Source organism: Gavialis gangeticus, unplaced genomic scaffold (assembly GCF_001723915.1).
Source record: "Gavialis gangeticus isolate Ggan-Ray unplaced genomic scaffold, GavGan_comp1, whole genome shotgun sequence".
Lineage (NCBI taxonomy): Eukaryota > Metazoa > Chordata > Crocodylia > Gavialidae > Gavialis > Gavialis gangeticus.
In genome coordinates this window covers 60,687,945-60,711,071 of record NW_017729031.1, presented here as the reverse complement: position 1 = coordinate 60,711,071, position 23,127 = coordinate 60,687,945, and the positions used below count along the sequence as shown (strand labels likewise).

At 42.6% G+C, this 23,127-nt stretch overlaps 1 protein-coding gene across 4 annotated transcripts in view; it reads right to left on the bottom strand.

The window, feature by feature from the left end:
• OSBPL6 (oxysterol binding protein like 6) overlaps window positions 1-23,127 on the bottom strand; it is a 114,202-nt gene that overhangs the window by 8,132 nt on the left and 82,943 nt on the right. For 3 of the 4 annotated variants that reach the window (XM_019523020.1, XM_019523021.1, XM_019523022.1), the window contains 8 exons: window positions 21,874-22,004; window positions 13,296-13,403; window positions 8,269-8,406; window positions 5,300-5,387; window positions 4,846-5,099; window positions 3,682-3,819; window positions 2,287-2,350; window positions 1,797-1,875 (listed from right to left, as the gene is read on the bottom strand). In XM_019523020.1, the coding sequence (XP_019378565.1) occupies window positions 1,797-1,875; window positions 2,287-2,350; window positions 3,682-3,819; window positions 4,846-5,099; window positions 5,300-5,387; window positions 8,269-8,406; window positions 13,296-13,403; window positions 21,874-22,004 (1,000 nt within the window). The remainder of the gene's footprint in view (window positions 1-1,796; window positions 1,876-2,286; window positions 2,351-3,681; window positions 3,820-4,845; window positions 5,100-5,299; window positions 5,388-8,268; window positions 8,407-13,295; window positions 13,404-21,873; window positions 22,005-23,127) is intronic. The other variant, XM_019523023.1, reaches the window with a different exon arrangement.

Sequence of the window (23,127 nt, the reverse complement as noted above, 5' to 3'; positions counted from 1 at the left end):
CTGTAATTACAGCTTCCATTCTAATTATGACTATTATTTCCTAATGCTAACCCTGAATCGGTTCATATGGGTGACATTCACCCCCAATGCAGCGGTCCAGTGAGCCATGAATGCCCTGCACTGTGTGAATTCTCAAAATGTTGGCCACTTTGTCCCTAATCAATTACTTCAATAGGATTTACTAAAACATTATACTGTATTGGGGCTATAGTTACAATATATTGCTCTCAGATGCAATGGGAGCAAATAAGAAAAATGAATCAGAAATGGAAAAGGAAAGTGGACAACAATAGATTAGTGGCATATTGCTCCCAACAGTATTAAGAGGAGAACCACTTGCAAGTCAACAGACGCAATTCTTCTGCTCTATTTAGCCCTGGTGACAGACACCTCACCTAAAGTACTTTGCCCTGTTTGAACACTGCACTTTATGAAGGACAAATTAGAATACATCCAACAAAGAACAACAAACATGAATAGAGGTTTGAGAAACATGGTTTTTAAGGAAAGGCTGAGACTATTTAGTTGGGAGAAGAGAAGACTGAGGGGCGATTTGATAACAGTCTTCAAATACCCCAGTGATACTTATAAAGATAATGGTGATAGATTATTCTGTTTGTCCAGAGGCAAGGGTGGATCCAGGATTTCCTAGAGGGGGTGCAGGAGCAGCAACCCACATTGCAGGGGTGGCTGCATCCCCTGCTCCCAGCTTCCTTCACTCCCAAAAGTGCAAGCAGATTGCTCAGAGGAAGCCTCTGGGGACTTCTAAAAGTCCCTAAAGCACATGAAAATCCTTCCTCCCTTCTTCTTCCAGCTCAGAGGCACACTCCCCTCCTCTTCCCTCACTTCCCCTGACTCCCATTGCTGTTTTCTCCATTGTTTTGGGGGAGGAAGCTCCAGAGACAGTAGGGCTGAGCCAGGGGCTGGCTCAGCTGGGAAGGGGACAACAGAAACAGGGTGGTGGGAGAGTATTTCCTGACACCCTCCCTAGCCATCTGTCCATCCCTGCTGCTATTGTCCCCATCCCCAGCTCAAAGAAGGCAGGAACAGCTCTAGTGCTTCCCCACCCTCGGGAGAGCAGAAAAAGGCAGTGGAGGGAGGAAATGGAGGGTGCAGAGGGCTGGTGAGAGGGGATGCCTTTGGGCAAGAAGGGGAAGGGAGAGGATTTTTACCCACTTTCGGGACTTTAAAAAGTCCCTGGAGGCTCCTATGGTGTAGTGCAATCCAAGGGGGATACAGCTGTGCCACAGCACCCCCTCTGGATCCACCCCTGCCCACAAGGGACAGAACAAGGTGCAATGGTTTAAACTGTGGTAAAAGGGTGGATATTAGGAAGAACTTTCCACTATGAAGGTGGTTAAGTATTAGAACTGGCTCCCCAGAGAGGTTGTAGAATCTCCATCCTTGGTAATTTTTAAAATCAGGTTAGACAAACACTTGGCTGCACTGATTTAATCATGGATGATCATGACTTGAGCAGAAGGGATGGACCAAATCACTGAGGGCCACCCTTTTTGGCAGGTGTGCCACAAATTAAGGCCTGTATTCTCCTCGTATGCCACCCCAAGTTAGACAGCTTCCAGAGGTCCCTTCCAGTCCTACTTCAGCACGATTTTAACTCTTATACCATGGGAGATTTGAGCAGGGAGTTAAAATCTTGCCTGTTACTATGTTTCTGAGGTCTGTACACTTAATTACAAACCATTCAGATGGAAGCAGTATAACCCAACATTAAAAATGAAGTCAAAGAATAGAAAGCACAGTACACAAACAAAGGAAACGAGACAGTAGCTTACTTTGGGAGAGTCACATTCAGTGCTCCAACTGGAAGAATTTCCATCGATTTCCCCCAGAACTTATTTTTCCATCTGATATCTAAATGAGAGTGAAAACTTTAGAAAATTACAAAAAAACCCAACCTTTATTTGCATTGATTTATGGTGTACCACATACATCTATGCTAGACCTGTTTTGAACAGAACACTGGCCTGATCTGGAGAAAAGGGTTATACCAGATAAAAATCAGTTCTCCAACCAGTCAGAGAAGCTAATACAGAAAAGCTAACACAGGTCTTAAAGTTTTTACACAAATAACACTGGCAATTATAATAATGCATCAGCTCATTTTAACACAAAGTGAAACACTTCAATACAACAGTCAGCACCAACTTAACATTAAAAACAACCCACATCTCAAGTCCCAGATGGAAAATGCACTAACATTTTTAGATGATAATCTTTATTTATATAAAATTGGATCTTTGTCCTTTGAATTACAATATTTACCTTGCCAAAACACAAAATTCTTTGATTCACAGTGACAGGCAGAAATGGGTGGATGGTGGCTAACCTGGAAAAAAAAATGGAGGTGAAGAGTGGTTTAACACATATACAAAAAAGCTTTAGAATCAATACAACTACTAGTTATGTAAAAGTGAAAACTAGAGGTGCACCGATAGAGATGTTTTGGGTTGATACTGACAGCTGATTTTTAAAGAGGCTTATCAGCCAATACTGATCCGATTTCCAACATGCAGTGCGGCAGTAAGTCTGTTATGGTGGAAAGGGAGAAAGGAGGGAAGAGGGGGGCAGACTGAGTCCCCTGTGGTGAAGGAGGGAGTAGGGCTGGGGCTGGGGCAGACACTGCCCAACCAGGGTGAGGCAAGGCATGGGACAAAGCTGGCTCATCCAGGTGGTATGGGGAGAGGGGGGCCGCTCCCGCTGCTGCATGCACCCTGGGAAGGTATGGGGGTATGCCCCTGGTTCTGTGTGGGGCCAGGGCGGGGCAGGCTACCGCTGTGGGCTGGGGCCTGGGCAGTGCAAGGCTTTTCCCAGCGGAGGCTGGGCCAGTGCTGAGAGGGGGGCTACAGGAAGGGCTGCAGCCACTCCAAAATTCACCATAGCCTCCCCAACCTCCTCTCCCAATGCTGCTGCCCACCTCATCCTGAGCACACCCTGGCCCACACCCTGCTTCAGCCCCAGCCCACAGCAGCAGCCCACCGCACACCAGCCCCATGCAGATCTGGGGGCACATGCTCCCCATACCCTCCAGGTGTGTGCACAGCTGCAGGAGCAGACCCCACCCCCCATGCCACCCAGACAAGCTGTGGCTCCATCCCACATCCTGTCCCACTCCGGCTGGGCAGTGCCTGCCCCAGCCCCAATCCCTCCCTCACCACAGGGACCTCAATCTGCCCCCCAGTACACTTCCCTCCGCCCTCCCCTTCCACCACAACAGATTTACCAGCTGGACGCAGCTCTCCAAGCTGCCAGGATGTGCTCCTCGACACCTATGTGCTGTGGCTGCAGCTGTGCGTATGCACGGGGCATTTACTGGCCAATTTCAGATACAATTTTCTTTATACCGGTGCTGATCCAATATTGGACCAATGCATTAGTGCACTTCTAGTAAAAACTGTTCAATATTGTATATTTTTAGAAGAAACAACTAAACAAAGAACCTCAACATGATATTCTGACACTTTAAAGGAGATAGTTTATATGAATCCCTTTTGCTATACACATACATGTATATGTATTACACATACATATTTATACATGTACTGGCATTCAGTAAGTTTCACAGTAGCAAACTTTCACTAAAAAATTAGGTCACTTTTGTAAAGAAATCAAAATCTATTTCTAAACTTTCTTTAGCAGTTACTTAGAAATAGATATTACCTGCTCTGAAAAAAATCGAAATCCTTTATCTTCTCTAATACATTCATATGTCTCACCAAGCACTGGATTAAATGGCTTGCTTCCTGCTCTGAAGTAAGTGGAGGCATATCCGGAAGCTGCAAAGGCAGCTATAAGAACCTGTTAAAGAAAACAAAGAAGAGAAAATAATTGAAGATCCTTTAAGGTGTTCTCCTACATTGTTTAGGCATCAATGTGAATAATTTTTCCATTTAAAAGTACTTAATTTCCCTTTCATTTGTAAACTATTTTAAGAGTTACATATTGATAGAAAGCTGTCAATGTACCTAAAAGTAATGGAGGGGGAAAAAAAGCCTGCAGCTTTCTATTTTCATGGTTTCTGGGCACCATACAAAATGTAAAACAATACAAAAGAATCAGGCTTCTTTCCTTAGCACTTGTTTAATAGCAGAAATTACGTTAGCTGACCTCTTCTGTACCAGTACTGTGACTTTTTGGTCGGCACCTATAAAAAGACTCATCTGAAAGTATTCAAGGCAACGTTTTGCTTGTATAATATGATAATTTAATTACAGATATCACACTAGACAGCAGAATAAGTTGCATCTGTTATCTTCTTTTTAAGATGTATAACAATGACAACTGCTTTATCCAAAAATCCATTTTGAACTCGCTCGAGCCTGGATGAAGAATTGTTTTTTAGCATGCAGACCTTCTCTGTCAAGCAGGGACATTAGAAGATCCTATGCCAGGTTAATCGAAAACTTCACAGCTATAGCCTTGTCTGCCAGAAAGACATCAATAGTATTACTCTCTCCTTCCTAGTTTCTGTATGTTCTTGAGAAGTAGTGACTGCAGTAGGAAGGCACAGAGCACAGATACTGCTTGTGTGCAACCAGGTTGGAGTGTTGCTGTAGACATGATGGTCCAGGATATGTATTCTTTTGTTTTTTGTGATATCTTTCATTTGGACCAACTGTATAGTTGGGGGAGAGAGAGCAAGACTTTGGGAACCATAATGTCATCAGTACCCAGATGATTTATTTGAAGTCTCTTGGCTTTCTAATCCTTGGAGAGACAGTCTCACCAAAGTCCTGTGTGAGATTCCACATGGTAATCCTGGGAAGAATAAGTGAAAATCTGAGCCCTCGCATATGTGAAGTTGTGCTGTACTAAACTCCTTACCATGCGTTCATAGGGATCATCTGTTTCAGCAGCCTTGTCCAAGAGTTCACTGTATTCTAGTTCTTCACAAAGATGTTGCAAAGTATTGAGAGGTTCATTTAGCTCAACTGGCATGGACACTTTGGAGAGATCTTTACCAATATTATTTCTTAAAATATTCCACAGATTGATGTTACTGGTATCAGGACTGGGAGCTGGAAGACAAGTCCGTCGTCCATTCCTGAAGGCGCCTCCTGTCAGCTCACCATTGAGAACTGGAGGGAAAGTATATTACTGCATTGAAATTGCCTTTTGAAAATAGTAAAATTCATTCATGGGACCAAAGTCACCACTGATGTAAGCAGATGCAATCTCACTGTTATCAGCTGAGCTGCGTTTGCTTACACCTTGGGTAAATTTGGTTCATGATATAAAACAACATCAATTATTAGTCTTTTAAAAATATAGTGTTTACTTTGTCGGGATATGTTGTCAGCAACACTGGTATTGTCCTCAGATATGTTATCACTCACATCACTGATGTAAGATTCATCATCAGAAGCCTAAGGAAGAAAATAAATAAATAATATCTAGTGTATGGTAAACACACAAGTTAGGCAAGAATATAATTAGAAAACCAAACATTCAAAGAAAGCATCTCCAGCTTGGCAGATTTAAAACTAGATCTACCATCTGTATTTCAGTTTGCACGTATAAAGAAACAAGCTCTAATAGCATAAAAAGAAGTGTTATATTCACTTTATTTTCCTGAATTCCAAATAATATAGACAAAAACCATTCAAACTCATCTTACCTAATACTCCAGATTAGATTCCCTCTTTACCCTCAGTTGGTCTGAGTCAAATCCCATTGAATTTCCCCCAGAGCAAGGATGGAGAGAAGAAATCCATGGCAGATGTTAGCCATGTTACTTAATGAATTACTAACAAGGAGCAAAAAATGCTGAAGGGATGACTAATTTAAGAATGTATAAAAGATAAGAGAATAAAAGCTCATTAACTTCAGTGGGATTCAGTTCAAGCCAACCAGGCAAAGAGAGAGAAAACACCAATACACTTCATTTACACTTGTGTATGTGCCTCTCTCTCAAACTTCTACAACAACTTTCTCTTATGGTATGGACAGCCATACCTTTTAATCACTCTGAAAATGGAAAGATGCCGCTCAGGAGCATGCAAAAAACTCTTAGGTCCATGATACAAGCTGGGTAAATCACTGTAACTTTAAACCTGAACCAAACCAAGTTAAAGCTGTAACAATTTTGTTACATTTGTAGCACTCAGAATCATGAAGATGTAACAGTTACATCATAACAGCTTACATCAGTGCTATTTTTCATGTCTGTTTATACTCCTATCTGAATCCCTGAAACTTCTGATACACAGCAACAAGGTCTGGAATTTGCTTTCCCTGTTAAACCATCACAGCCCAAATGTGTTGACTTTAAGAGCAAAGAGCAACTTATTCACTCCATTTTTTTTTTTTTTTTTTTTTTACCTGAAATGATCAATCTTATGGAATCAAATGTGTTTTGGGAGCTTTGTTTTCATTTAATTTGACATTAGAATAAAGTGTTTTTTTTTCAATGTAACATGCAGTTACTAAGAGTTTTTTACCCTGGTAGATTCTGTGCACTGAAAAAAATGAACACAAAAGAATTACTTCTGTCTTTTTAAATACCTATTGTTAACAACATGTGGATGATCACAGGAACTTTAAAATCAACACTTTACTCCAATTCATAAATTATTTGATCCAAGATTTTTTCTTTCATTTTAAATCACCAAAGTTGCTGTTTCAGGGCTACTGTGCTTCCTGCATACACTTGTGCATTAGAAATGACTTTTATATCTTCACTGAATTGATAAACACTAGTCCTTTTAGCAGGAAAGAGGTGCAAAGAGGTGATATTAGATTAATATATATGTAATGTTTTCTGTTTTAACACCGGAACAGAACTCGCCTATTTTATTCTAGTGACTTTTATTTTCTGACTCTCATGAACATGCACAATACTGTGCAGTTTGCACTGCAAACACAACAGGAGAATGTTAACATTTTAAAAAAAGGATATGTAAGACTCGATTCTACAGGGCTGCTCTGCAAGAAGACCTGCAAAAGCAAGAGCTGTAGCTACTGCAAGGAAGGTGTTGTAATGTTTTAAATTGATTCAAATTATTAATTTTGGGTTCAAGGTAGCAGCTATGGAAGCATCCACCTCAGGGAATTTGCCTGAAAGAAGGACTTGATAGAAAAGGATATTGATGCTCTTCATCAATGTGAATGCAAACTGTAGTGTTGAGGAGGTCACTAACATGTTATTTAGAAAGTTAAGTGTTTCAATTACGAGTTCTGCAAGGGCACTTACAGAAGGGTGCAATTAGCAACACATGATTGTTCAAGAAGACAGCAGAAAAATTAGAGAAAAACTGGATAGCACAAACAAAAGACACACATAATAAGTTCCACATGTCACTTATACAAGAGGTAGTGAATTCTGCATTGCAAACCCACAGAATTCAATGTCAAAGTCCTGTTCAAGCAAATGAAAAAACTGGAGTTGGAGATTGTAGCATTATTCTTAACTGTACTTAACTGCTTAAATTTGGAGCTCAAATGAGTGCCCAGGTCAGATTTTTCCCTCAAATGAGTTATCATCTTAAATCAATGATCTTTTCCTTTAAATTCAGTTTCACAGATTTCATAGACATTAGGGCTGGAAGGGACCTTGGAAGATCATCGAGTCCAGCCCCCTGCCCAAAGGGCAGGAAGTCAGCTGGGGTCATAGGATGTTCCCTCAGATCCTGGTGGGGTCCTATGACCCTCAGATCCAGCTGGGGTCATAGGACGTTCCCTCAGATCCTGGTGGTCACCCCTGATAAACTTATAGGTGGCCATCAGATCACCCCTGAGCCTGCACTTTTCCAGGCTAAAGAGCCCCATGGCTCTCAGCCTGTCATTGTAAGGTCTGTTTTCCTGACCTCTGATCATGCGTGTGGGCTCTTCTCTGGATTCTCTCAAGCTTCTCCACAACCTTTTTGAATTGTGGAGCCCAAAACTGGACGCAGTACTCCAGCTGTGGCCTCACCAAGGCCGAGTACAAAGGGAGAATGACGTCCCGGAATTTCCTTGAGAAGCATCTATGGATGCAAGCCAGCATTTTGGTCGCTTTACTAGCTGCAGCATCACATTGCAGGCTCATGTTCATCTTGTGATTTTCTAATAAGGACATACAACAAAATGTACTGTACTACTTACTACACAATGATTCAAACTTTCCATGGTGCTCTCCATGAATTTCTCTGCCACAGACAGAAACATTTCCTAATTAGGCTGAAAATGTCATTTGGCAGTTGTTGTTTTCTGCTACTTGGTCTCAGAAGATTGCCAACTAGAAGGACATGACCCACTACAATGACCTACCTCATTTTCTGAAGAGCTTGCTGATATAAGTACTTCCTGTGCATCAAAGAATTCAGAGACAGATTCAGACATAGAGAGCCTGCTCTCATTGGAAACTTGTTGGTTCAATGGGAGACTGACATGGATTTGTTCACCGGTCTGTAAACAAAATAAACACAGGGATATAAGATGTTATTTCTAGTTGAACAGAACTATAAATCAGAAAGAGAAAGTTTAGAAAAAATTACCAGAAAGACTTTTTACTTGCGCCAACATTTCCCTAGATACTTGAGTACAGTTAACAAAAGAGACTGGGACTATTACACAATTAAATACAATCTGAATAATTACACAGCTGTAAAAATATGTTCCTTCATTTGAACCATATTCAGCAGTAGTTATATGCAAGCTTCAGCAATGTAAATACTCATGAATCTGGATACTGCATCTGAAGAGACACCTTTGTACAACTCAGTTATGCAGTTCCAAACCAGTCTCAACCATGAACTCCAGATAAAGAGATTCCTGGGAAGGAGAAATCTTTTACAATATATAATTTTTTCTCAGTACTGAAACTAGCTTTGATATACATACCAAAACAAAAAATCCTTACAAAATTGGCTAGTTATTTTTAATTATTATTCTCAAAGCAAGGCCTAATTTCTGTAGTGATAATCACTTGATGTGCAATTATGATCAGAAGAGTGAGTACAGAAGCTTCTTATTCCATGTGCTTATTCCCTGTGTATGCTTCAAATCTATTCATAATTGATGCCAAAACTGGAGCCAACAGAGCTAAAGGGAAGGAGTTAGTTATGACTTCAATCAAAACAACTGTATAATAAGGGACAGACTATTATCCATCATCAGAAAACCCATGATAGATGTAAAAACTATTCAAGATGTATGCCTTAAATCACTTCATACTGGGCAAGGAGAGTGTAAGGTGTTGCTTCACTATGGAAAGAATAAGAAGTCCTGTCCCAGACTCTTTGGAGACCTATTAAGATACATGTGGCCAACACAGTCTCTGAAGAAAAGCCCCACAACCCCTACTCCCCGGTCGTCTGGCACTAGGAGTCCTTTGAAGCCATGCTGCCAAGGCTTCCTTTACAATCAGTTGCCATCAAACTTCCTCTTAAAGGAGCTTTTCCCAGGCTGGAAAGACAGATTCTCCCATGTGACAAACTACAGAAGTGCATGTATGGTGTCCAGGACAAAAGCTTGCAGATTTGGGCCCACAAGCTGACTCCAAATTAAAATTCATGGCTTACAGCATTTGATCGCTTATCACCACAGAAGAAGCTAGTTTTAGTGCTGTTTTATGAACAAGCCATTAAAGTTTTAAGGTTTTTAATAAGCTAGGATTTTTTGGTTCTAATTAGTATAAGATAACAGAGCCTAAGACAGGCACTAAAATATCAAAATAAATGAAACATTAAATATTTATTTCTGTTCCTGAGTCAACTTGATTAAAAAATACTCTAGAGTGTATTTCCAGATGGGTAGCCTACCTTCTGTGGACACAAATGTTGCCTGCTCAATGAATTGCTGAAACAAGTCTGAATAGTTGGAAGTAAAGCCACTAACATTTCTGTATATTGTTATGGCTGTTGTTTTAGGGGGCTTTTTTGGCAGAAACTACCAAGTGCACACAGAGTATGGATTATATTATAGCATGATCAGGAGGATTCATATTCAGAGCCTTAAACCTTTACAATTCAGTGTAAGCAGGCCCCAGCTTACAAACTCAGTAGAATCAAATGCTTTTATACCAAAGCATGCAGAAATAACTAATGTCAATGATAACCAACAAAATAAAATAATAGGAGAAAAAGTCTCTGTTAAATGTTCACTCCAGACTATTGTGCCTTGAAACTGCTGCACACAGCATCTCCAGATTTCCACCATGCTGAACTCCTGTAAAATTCTATTTTTCCAAAAACAACAAGCAAAAATTAAGCAAATTTCCTCCCTTTTTAATTCTTGGGAAAAAAATTAGGAGGCAAATTGCATGTTAATTGAAATAGCTGACACACAAAAAAACCCAGGAGTTCTGAATGGAAATGACAGATACAAAACATGGCGAAATACACCCACTAGTAGCAGTGATGGACAGTGACAACATAAATTTATAACATATAACATAAATTTATAACCTACATTCAAATCTTCTCTTCTTGTAAGCCAAGGTGAATTGTCATTGATATAAATGCTCTTTGTTGACTGAGGACAGGGAAGCAGGAAGGATCAAATCTTGCAAAGGCTTAATACCACTATGATGCTTACTTTGGCTAGAAACTGACATTCAAGCAGCCAGAGCCTGAATTGATTCAGTCTTTGAAGTTTACTCTAACCCACCTAGATTGAACCAGGTTGCAACTAAAGAGATGTTCCCTCTGGACCGAAGAAATACAGGCACATGCCTGCAGCCACTCAGGCCAGGCGCCAGGGGTGCTAGAGCAGCCCTCAGCTGCAGGGAAGCTGTGCTGGGGGAGCGTGGTCAGGCCCGGCAGTAGCCTGAAGTGAACTGGCCAGGGTGGGGGTTGAATTAATACATGTCCCATGGACTCAAGCCAGGGTCCACCAGGCACTCCACCCTCACTGCTGCAGTGGCAGGGGCACAGCCAAATGCTGGCCAGCATGGCATGCTGAGGCAAAGGGGGCAGGGAGAGGGGTATTCCTGCCTCCACTCCCTCTGCCCGCAGTGGACTGCAGTGGGTTCTGCCCAATCGGATGGCCACTCACTCCCTGCATGGGGCAAGTGGCAGGATAAGCCCACTCCTGCCCACTCCGCCAGATGCCAGAGGGAGGGAGGAATAACTCCTCTCCCTGCCCCCCTGCCTAAGGGGCCATGCCAGCTGGACTCTGGTCGCGCCCAAGCCCTGGCACTGGAGCTGCAAGTGGGGAGTGACTATGGCCCCTGCCATGGTGTCTGGGGAGCACGAGCCTCTTTCCGGTGGGGGGCCCACAAGCGGGGGTCAGAGCTGCTGCAGACTGTGCTCGGAGGGGACCATAGCCCCCCAAACCCCGCCAGCACTGCTACTCCCCCCCCCGCACAGTCTGCAGCAGCTTTCCTCACCTTGAAGTTACAGCCCCCTGCTGGGAAGAGGCTTGCACTCCGGGACTCCATGACAGGGACTGCTGCCCCCTGTCACTGCTCCAGTGGCAGGGCAGGGGCAGGGCCAGAGCCTGGCAGGCACAAACCCTTGGGTGCAGGGGGAGCAGGCAGGGAGCGGGGTTCCCTCCTGCATCTGGCAGAGGGGGCAAGAGAGGGCTTATCTTGATATTTGCCCGATGCTTGGAGCAAGCAGCAGGAGTCAAGGCAGGCAGGCCCCATTGTGGTTGCCCGGGAGCAGAGGGGAGGAAAACCCAGCTCCCTGCCCTCTCCTCCCTCCTATGGGGCCATGCCAACCCTGCCCTGCCATTGCAGTAGTGAGGGGGGAGCAACCATGATGGGGGCAGCAGCCCCTGTCATGTTGTCCTGAGTGCAAGCCTCTTCCCAGTGGGGGGGCCATGCTGTGATGTGGGGAAAACTGCTGTGGACTGTGTTGGGGGAGTGGCAGGGCAGCAGCGCTAAGGGAATTTGGGGTGCTATGGCCCCCTCCAAGCCCTGGTGCCACCACTCACCCCTCACAGTCTGTGGCAGCTCAGACCCCCACTTGTGGCCCCCCCCCACCAGGAGGCTCATGCTCTCTTGGACACCATGGCAGGGGCTGATCTCCTGTCAGGGCCCTGCCCCCTCGCCACTGCAGTGGCAGGGCAGGGGTGCGACCAGAACCTGGTCAGCACAGCCCCTTAGGCGAGGGGGAGGGAGAGGAGTTATTTCTCCCTCCAGTGTCTGGCGGAGGCAGCAGGAAGGGGCTCATCCCACCTCTTGCCCCATGCAGGGAGCGAGCAGCGGCGGCAGTTGGGGCAGACAGACCCCATTGTGGTCTGCCAGGGGCAGAAGGAGGAATAACCTTCCTCCCTACCCTGCCCTCCAAGGGGGCCATGCTGGCTGGCGTCTGGCCATGGCCCTGTGGCTGCAGCAGTGAATGGGGAGTGCCAGATGGACCTCAGCTTCAGACCATGGGACAGGGATGGGGGAATTAAACCCCCACACTGGCCAGTTCATACCAGACCACTGCCAGGGCTGGCCACACCCCCACTGCTGGTGTAGCCAGTGGAGAAACGCAGGTCTGTGTTGGTGGGACAGGGGAGGGAGGGGGGAAATGAACCTCTTCCCTGCTCCCTTCAAGGGCCAGAGTCTGGCCAGGCCCCCACCCCTGCCTGTCCCCACTATGACTGGAGAGCAGAGGGGCGGGACCAGCCCTGTTCCGCTGCAGCAGAGGGCACAGCCCAGAGAGCATGCTGGGGGCTCTGGTTTAACTTAAACCAGGAAGGGGTCTGGGACAGAAGCTGCATAAACCGGTTTGAGCTTAATCAGTTAAGTCTGATACCACATTCAAGCAGGTTTATCTCAAACCAGTTTCAGCCATTTTGAAACTAATTTATGTGCACTGAAATTATGTTCTGTTACAGGTTTAAACCGGTATCCGATTACTTAAATCAGTTTATGTGTAATGTCTGCCCCTAGCCTTCGTAAAATGATCCTCCTGACTTCAATGGGGCCACTCAGTAGTAAGTACCAGGCCCTGTAAGCCCCCATACACTAAACTGTTTCTATTGCTTCTGCAAGAAACCAAGATACAGTAGTTTTCAGCTACTTGTCTGGTTATATACGAATACAATAGAACCTCACTAATTCCCACTTCAATAATCCACTCACCCAATAATTCATATTTAAAACCTGTGGTCTTTTCCTGTTTCTCTGCAGAGATTCAAGAGCAGAGCTCTCCAGTGAGATCTAACATTGGTAAAACTTCACTGACCTCACTAGTGAGTGATACTGTAGAATATATACTCCATACTTTTCATGTAGTCATGTGCTTTTCACTTACTTGTCTATTTTCAAGATTTAATAATTTGCAAAGGGTCTCTCAGTTACTAGTGAGAATTAGCAAGGTTTGATTGTACTCTAAATCCATGAAAGGCCAAAATCTTACCTCATCAGGACTAGGGATAATATTTACACTGACAACCTGATCACAAATAACAGACTCTGAATGTATTCTGTTCAAGCGACTCCTTAGTTCAGCATTCTGGTTGAGAGCCTTAAAATAAAAATTGGACATTTAATTTCAAATTAAAAAGCAAGCATAAAACAAAGCAAGCACAAAGTGTCTGAGCTATATATTTTCCAGAGATTTCCTAATGAATTACAGTATCTCCTTAGCTGTATTTTTATAAAACAATCTACTTGTAGATGTATTCAAACCATCAGGTATGCAATTTTTTACTTTATTTTTCTTTCTTTGTTTGAACCATGATTATTTTTTCATTAAAAAACAGTAATATTGTGCCCTTTCTAACATTTGCCTAGTTCAAAGCATTTGATAGAAATGTCAGTAGACTGCACATTTTGGAAAAAGGAAGTGAATGTAGTATGGAAGAATGAAACTGAATCACACTACTACAACGAAATCTCCAAATGCCAAAACAGGTAATGCTTATATTGCAGCTGAGGCACGTACTGAACTACCACTCTGAAGAGTCAGCCAAAGGAAACAGCAAACTCTCAAGCAAAAAGACAGAAAAGTTGTGTTGTGATAACATTTTCAATTTGTGCACAGTAAGTCACAGTTGCAAAACACACACAGAAGAAGACAAGGTGAGCAAAGTGCTTTACTGAAATACGTATAGACAGATTCTCACTCCACGGGGATTACAATCTAAATAGACAGTGAACGCGTCTACACGAGATGATACATAGCCATAGTGATGAGCTATGGTGACATAGCCTGTTACTATGGTGACATAGTGACAGTGAGCACAAATCATGACACAGCATCTAAAAATAACCGTGCACTGCTGGGACTATAACCGTGCAGTGGGTACTAAATCAAGTACTAAATGACTGCGCAGCATCAAATGTGCAGTCAGAGGCATGTATAGCTGTGCCTAGTAAGTAGACAAAGGGTGCGTCCAGATGAGTGCAGTTGTGCAGTATGTGGCACCACAAACATGTCTGCAGTGCCACATACTGCATAGTATGGTGTTCTGCAAGGGTGCATTGTCTAAGCATAGGCTGCTCCTGTTTTTTTTTCTGTGGAAAAAAATACCAGAGCAGCGCATGCTTGCGCAGCATGTGCTGATGAAAAGCAGAGCCAACCTGCCCAGAGCTGTACTGTGGCTGCCAGCCAGGCTCCACCCAGCAGGACTGCTGCAGCTGCAGCCCCGGGAGGCCCCCAGGACCCCAGGTAAGGCTCCTGGGGCTAGCACAATGCTGGTCCCAGCCTTCCCTACTGCTCCCGGGGTAACTTGCCATGTGCCAAAGTGCACGTGGCACGGGCACTCCCCAGGGACAAGTAGTGGTGGTACAACATGCACTGCCACTACTTGATCCCAGGGAACTAAGCGTCCATGCATGTCTGGATGCACCCAAAGAGTACATACAAACATTACATTTAGATTGCCCTAACCAAGCTTAGGGTGATCCTAAATGCCTCAGTATGCAAGCATTCATGAGGCTTAAGTCACCCAAAAAATGAAGTGCCGTATTTAAAGTTGATTCCTGTCAGATAACAGCTAACTTTGGATCAGTGTGGGTTACCCTGAGCTAGAGTGAGTTAACCTAACATAATGAATGTGTGCACACATCCCCAGCAAAACCCAGGGGCTGGGAAAGACCAGCCACTCTCCACAGCCTTGGGGCTATGCTTATTTCACTACTCCCCATCTCCCCCAAGGACCCTGACCAGACTATTTTCACCTCTGATTGGGCACCCCTGCCCAGATATGACTGTACCCCTCCCCAAACCCACCAGCACTTTCCCTCCCACTTGCCTCCAGCTGCCTGTGTGCCTCTTCCTTCAAACACTTACACATGGAGATCCTGACTCAGATTTAGGTGGCATAAACTAAGCTGCCTAAACCTGAGCTGGGTTCACATGCAAAGAGTAGCAGGATGAGATCCAACAGGAAACATGCAACTCATCAGGGGAGAACAACAGCAAATAGGTAGAGCCCTTTTCTCCCCAGCACCACCTGGGGTGACAAGGAACCACGGTAATAAGCTGATGGAGAATAAGTTTAGGTTGGCAATATTTTACAGTCAGGGTGGCCAAAATCTGGAACCAACTTCCCAGGGAAGTGGTCCTCACCCCTACTTGGGGCAAATTCAAGAGGAGGTTGGATGATCACCTGTCTGGGGTCTTGTGAACCCAGCATTCATTCCTGCCTGTTGCAGGGGGTCAGGCTAGATGATCTGTTCATCTGACCCTAGCTACTATGAAACTATGAATTTTGGTACTGTAATTCCATGATTTTTTGTTTAGTTTCCTTTCCATTCTCATCTCTTTTATTAACATTTCCTAAATGAGGATTAGGTTTAATAAGTTTCGTAGTAAGTATGTGCTTTAAGGATGAACTTACAGATTGAAAGGACAGCAAATATGGTGAAGGAAGATCCTCCCAAAGTAAGGGGCTATGGAAGAGGGGAGAGCAGGAGGAAACAAAGATAAGCTTAGCTGTGAAACATGAGTGGGGCAAAGGGGTGCTATTATTCCTTTTGTTTTATCTCAGCTCATCTGGGATATGTCTGAATCATTAACTTACTGCCTCAGGTGGTGTAATGCTGAAATGTTACGCTCCGCACACACTAACCCTGAATTGGTAGTAAGATAGCCTAACACTGACATGAAGGGAGATAATTAGTTAATTATCCCTGCTAAGAGATGGAGCTAATTACTACAAGCAGAGCACAGCATCAATGAGACTACACTACATTTAGCTTGGGAAACAACATGTCCAGAACAGTACAGATGTGTTAGCACTGCACTGTCTGATTCAATAATTTAACTGCATAGACGTGTTCCTGGTATATGAATCTGAGCTACTCTCTGGTGTCCCAAACGGAGGTCAATTTTTTCAGTAAGCACAATTTTTTCAAAAAAGATTCAATGGAATTTAAGTCATGCAACATTAGTACTAGTTGTATATGATTTGTTGCTATTGTTGTTTTCTATTTCCAACATTTTTGTTAAGCTGTAACTAAACAAAACAAAAGGAAAATACAGATATGTATATTTTAAAGGATCAAATGAATGATGGACTGTATTTTCTACAAGTTCCTACAAATGTGTTTTCCTTATAATGATAACTCCCAGGATCTCTTAACTAAAGCATATTAGCTCCTCATAATTAGTGTGTCAAATCTCTTGTGAACTGTGGGATATATGCTTTTAATTTTAACAGTGTTGCACTGAACAATGTTTGATATTTTAACATGGAGATCCATTTATCTCACAATTTTCAATGAATGCAGATTTACCAAAACATATTCCTTGTCCTGGACTTTGTACAACAGCAGCTGTTCTATAATATTACATCTCTTTGCACATTTTTGTCTCCTACAATGTCCCTTGTTTATGGCCTTGACAATTCCCTAACGCCTAAAACTCTAGTAAATGATCTCAATTTGTGCCTGTCTCATTGCACATTCAGCAAAAAACAACCACAAAACCCCACATCTAGACATCTCCACCAGCTCCTCATTTATTTCAATAATTATTTTAAAACTACTCACCTTATTACAAATAGCCCTATTCCAGCCTTCCTCAAATAACTTCTCTCATTGCTACTCTCCCATTCTATTTCCTTATCTAGAACTGGCTTCATCTCAGTTTCTACAGTACAGCATGGTCTGTTTGTATCTGTCTCAATTACTGTTTCTCATTTCAAATATCAGATAAAATATATATATATATATATTTCCTCTACTACCTGTACTTCTTGATTTCTTTCCCAGCAGGCTACACTTTTTTATTCCAGTTTTGTCCCCCCCCACTCCTCAAAACTGACTACTCAGATATGCATCAAAACAAGTTACAGTCATTCTTCTGAAACACCACTGTGGCCAACAAGAAAGATAAACTTTCAACTTGACTGTGGCCATGTCTGTCTCTGACACTATTCAATGATGACTGCTATTTTCTTATTAACAGTCAACAGACAACAAGAATCTCTTTCTGCACTGAAGTCAATAGGAATAGCATTGGAGTTAGCAATGTTAAGTACAATTCTCATTTAAAAAAAATCAGTGTATTTTAACTTAATTTGCAGCTCTTTTAAAATCACCAGCCAGCCTTCAAGACTTTCAAATAAGATAAATTATGCCCACTTTCCAACAAAATGCATCTCTCTGATCACTAGCCTTTTACCCTCACTCTTTTGGTTATTACTTTCACACTAGACCACAGATTCTAAAAATCTTATGGGACAGCTCCCCTCCACCAGTACCTAGGCTTCTTTTCACTGATCTAGCCAGAACCCTCCTTCCTATTTAGCAATATAAGAGCAGAGCTGCTATGACTCCCAGGCTAAGAACCCACATACTAAACTCCTTCTTTGCACCATGCAGACAGACCACATCTCTAGATCCATCAGAACTAGATTTCAGCTGTCCTCTGAAAAGTAATCTCATGAATGCACAGGGAAGAAAGGGAGAAACGTGTACAAATTCTAAACAGGATATGCAGGGTACTCATGTATTAGTGGAAGCTTCTGAATGTTATTTGACCAAACTGTATTTACTTGCGTATTAATATCAGGTTTATACACACACACACCCACTTTACGTAACAGTCAGCATTTAAACTTCATGCTTTTCTCATTAATTTCAAAGCAGTCTGTTTCTTCCTACCCTACTTTCTCTTGAGCCTTGCTTTCTACCAAGAAATTTGCAGTTTTCAAGGGGTAAAAAAAATATCAGACATCCACAATATCTGGAAACTTAAAGCATGAAGGCTTATTTTTTAATTAGTTGTATTTTTTTCTTACAATTTTTAGAATCATCTATGAAATTCCTGATACGCAGAAGGAGACTGTTTTCTTTAATGCTTCAACTGTATTATTCAAGCTGCCTCAGACTGTAATATTTGAAAATTTGTAAATATGATAAATAGCCCAGGTGCAAATTTGAGTAATGGTCATTAACAATGCTTTTGAAGTCAGCACTAGAGAATGCAGGGATATTGTCTGGAAAACAGAGAGGAAAAGGGATGTGTTAGATGCTGTTCTGAATTAATACTGAAGTTAATATTTAAGACACTTTCTATTGTTTTAACTGAAGATTTTGATTACTGCTAATGATAATTTGGGTTTGCAAAATAACTAACCCTCAGGTTAGGGTGGCAAGAGGTTTTCACCTTTCTCTGCAGCTTGGTGAATAGATCAGGTGGCATGTCTCACCTCACCAATTCCCTGCAAGGGCCCTGCAAAGGCACTGGTGATACAGTACTCTCCTGTTCTCTTGCCTGTGTCAAGTAACATTTTAGTCTCCAGAAAACTTAAATGCCTAAATCTACTTAAAGTTGTGAAGCTCAATACATGGGTATACAGCTAAAATGTAAAACCCTGAGAGATACAAGGGACCTAGATGATCCAATGATCCTCTCTAACCTTAAACTGTGTAAAATCAAGAAATTTCTGATCCTGACATAAAAGCCTGAAGGAGACACTGGGTGTATCTACACAAGTGGTTAGTACAGGGGTGGGCAAAATACAGCCGGGGGACCAGATCTGGCCCGCCAGGCCATTCTATCCGGCCTGCGGGCCCCCTCAAAAATTTAGAAAATTTGTATTGACTTGCTCCTGGCTGCCTGTCAAAGATGACAGGAGACAGGGGCAGTAGGACCCAGGGGAAGCCAGTGGCAGGACCCAGCAGTAAGTCCTGCCCAGCACCACCCCCACAACCAGAAACCCCTGCCTAACACCAGAGAGGGAAATGCAGCCCTTGACAGCTTGCCAAAACTCAGTAAGCGGCCCTCTGCCTGAAATAACTGCCCGCCCCTGGGTTAGTATGTAGCAATAAATTCCAGCGCTGGAGTTTATTGCTCCCAGGTGCAATGGTTATACATGTACCCTGGGACCACAGAACTTTGAGCCAGGGTGGAACAGCCCCAGCTGGAAGGGGGCCCCAGTGGTCAGCCTGTCAGCCCGGGACTGCTCCAGCCTGGCTCAACATGCTGCAGAGGGGCTGGCTGGGGCAAGAGGGTGCTACAGTATGGGGCTAGCCAGCAGGCAGCCCCCGCACTGTAGCACCCTCATGCCCCAGCCAGCCCTGTTCTCCTCTACATGTGCATTTCAGGGCTCATAACTACTCCGCTATAGGATAGTTCTTATCCCAGACAGTACTATCCTACAGAAGAGTTCATTAATTTACTGTGTCCTTATATGGGCACATGTGTAAACAGTGACACTTTACCGTTGAGCTAATTTGTCAGCTTCAAGGTAACATGCACATGTAGATGCATCCAATATGAAGGAATCCTTTTATAGAAGAGATTGTTGTTGAATATCTGGAAATTATCATTTTAAAAAGCTATATAAATTCCCTGTGGCTTGTAATTTGGCATATAACAGCACTTCAAAAAAATATTCATTGTCCAGGTTTCAAAGCAATGAAGACTTTTTGGGCATGCTGTGTCTGTCTGTTTTAGAAATGTTTTGCTGCCCTCCATGATAGTATCAGAGAACTCTGCCTGTTAATTACATTGCCAATAGACAAGCCTCTAGTGGATTTCAAGGGGTCTCAGTCTCTTCTTTCTTTTCAGGGGACAGAAAAACTTTGACTTTTTCAACCTAAGTGGGTATTTTTTTATGTATGGGTTTTCTGGAGCAAGGAGCAGGGAAGTGGGGGACAGCAGAGCCAGAAAGGAAGGGGAACAAGGCTTGTTCTGAATTCTGGTCATAGTGAAAAGCTGATGGTGGGCTTTCATTCTATCAATAGTGAGAACAACTGCCCTGACCTCCTGCATGACAAAAATAGAAGTACAAACAGTACCTGAAATGGAGCTATAAACAGAAAAATCACTGACACTGTTATACTAAGGGGAAACACAAGACAAATATACACACTCTTAGGATGCAAGGGGGCATATCTCCAAGTAAATAGCATTAAAATTAACAAGTGCATCCATATACCCTATTCAGACCAAACTGATATATTTGGAGTGTGCGTTCACTCTTATTCAAAGAATGCACTAATGCCAATGGAATTCAATTGACACCTAATATTTGTTATCATTTTTTAAGAATTAACCAAACCTAGTTTATATCTGTGCATACATATACATATTGCACATTCTATAAAAAGAGATATATACAAAAGGGTTAAATTCAGGGTTACAGCATTTTGTGTACTGCTGCCTCTTTTCCCACAACATGAATTGCTGGTTACTTAAGAGATGACCTGTCTATACATGTAAGAGATCACCACTAGGGATTGGAATCTGATTTCATTTCCATGTTCTCTCCACCAGCACCAGCCACAAGTTTACTCCTTTATGACTATGACTTTTAGATAGACGTCTATATTCTTTAAACTAAAATTACAGGCCATCAATCCATTTCACATTAAAAAAAACCCCTTTAAAAGTTGCAATTGGTTTGAGCTGGACATAGATCAGTGATCAAGAAAAGCAGCAGTTTCTCTACCTTCTCTTGTCTTCTTATCTTTATTTAGAACAATTACTTTATTATAGTTAGGAAATAACATGTAAATTTATGTAGATTATTTGCTTTTAAATTTACACATTCTTAAAAAACAAACAAACAAAAACCGAACAGATCTAATGCTCCCTGACAGTCCATTTCCCTTCAGACCAAGGGTAACAGCCAGAAAAGTCCTTCAAGGACTACCCAAAATATTATCAGGGCTCTCTGACCACGAATTCAAAGTGTGGGATTATTTTGCAACCTGAGAAATTATGTCAGAAGGAACTGGCTTTCCTATCCCTGCATTACAAAATGTAACCTGCTTTTAGAATGGTATTTTTGTTCAAGTGAAATGCCTAATAACCTGAGAAGAATTCAAGGTAAGATTTGTAATCAGTATTGGCCAAACTGTTGTCTTCTACTGAAGCCAATGTAAAGTTCCCTTTAATAGGAATAGAAGTTGGCCAACATAGAGTGTTTTTTTCAAAAATACTACCTTTAAGTTATACATGCAATGGGTGGTAATACTCAAACAATTACACCTTTTAATATTTGTTTATAGAAGGGCTTGAACTGCAGAAAGTCTAATCTCTGCATTTTAAAATATGTTGTCAATGATAATTTTTGCAGTTCAAATCATGAGTAACAGAACACAACTTAATGGTATTGTCATCAGTTTTAAATTCATTTAGGAAAACTGAAAAATCTCTTTGAATAGGCTGAAAATGACTTTAATTGTTTCTAATATTTATCTAGTACTTATATAAAATCTTATATTTTAGCTTTACATAGACAAACACAATGACAGTACAAAGGGAAGTAAACTTCAGCTTTTGCATCTAAATTTTTCTTTGCACACATTCAGGTTATTTCTGCATGCTAATATATTGTCAACAGAAGTCGTTTCAAAATAGGGAAGCAGGTTAAGCCTTTAGCACCACTATATTTTACTGGATAAGTACAATGAAAAAAATAATTGGCTGCAACATATAGAATTTTCCCTACCATCTCTGGAAGTGGCAAAACCTTAACAAAGATAAAAGGCATTTAGAACAACATACATTTGAAATAAAAGCAAGAGCATACCTGAGAAAGTGACTGTCGGAGATGTGCTATTTGTGCATTGTGGCCTGTAACATCCTGTTCTGAAACAATCTGTTTAAGCTTCTCCTTCTCTATAGCTATGCTGTTAAAGGCAGACTTCAAAAGAGAATGCACTGGGGAAAAGAAAAAATATTACTGAGATAGTGTTGCACATTACATGCAATATTTCAGTAATGGAAATTATAAGGCGGTACTAAGGAGCTGGCAGAGAAAGGGGTCAACCTTACCCAGAAGCTGGGAGAAAAGAACCCGCCCCCCCAAGTAATTAGCAGAACCTTCATCCCGTGATTATATAAAAAAGAAACTAAGGCCCAAATTTCCAAAAGTCTGCCGCAATGAATGTAAACTGGTTGTGGTTGGCATACATATAATGTGCATAAACACACTATTGTGGCTAGTATGTATGCATGTTGGTTGCGTGCAAAAATATACATTTTGGAAATGTTTTCTTTGTAAATGAATTAGTCTGTTTCCTAATTCTCCTACTGAAACAAAACAATAAGTATCCCAGTACCACAATGATTTAATACTGTATTAAAAAAAGGATTACTTTGATCTTGAATAGAACCTTTGATGATCTAACATTTGGAAGGGAGGGCATGGGTGCTATGTTTCTCCTCTTGTATGCAATGTAGAACACTGCAGTACAGAACACACATAACTGGAGTCGTGTAAAACTGCTGGCAGCATGGTTACTAGGCCTGTGTGAAGCGGCTAGTATTCGTTTCAGATTCGGTCGATTTGGGGTACAGTGATTCTATTTGGTGATTCGAATCACTGTCCCAATTCAATCTGGCTGAATCTGATTTGGAGATTTGACTGCTGCCAAATCTCCGATAGCCAGGCCAGGCCCATCCCCGGCCTGCTCTCCCAGCTGGCAATGGCTGCCGCGCCCGCCCCAGCTCCTGGCTCGTTAAAAAAAAAAAGCCCCGAATCAGTGGGTGCTGCCAGGTAGGGGGCGATCCTAGCTTCCCTGCACTGCCCCACGCTGCATGGGGGGCTCTGTATGAGCCCCCCAACCGCCCCCATGCTCCCTCAGCCCCCCCACGGGTGCCCTGCCTGGGTCAGCTAGGGTCCTTTAAGAAAAAAACCAAACCTAAGAAACCCCCCCCCCCGACTCACCATTCCTGCCAGCAGGGCAGGAGGGGGAGGGGGGCGATCCCTGCTGCCCCCCACTACCCCATGGAGGGCTCTGCAAGAGCCCCAGAAACCCTCAGGCCGCTGCAGGAGCAGAGA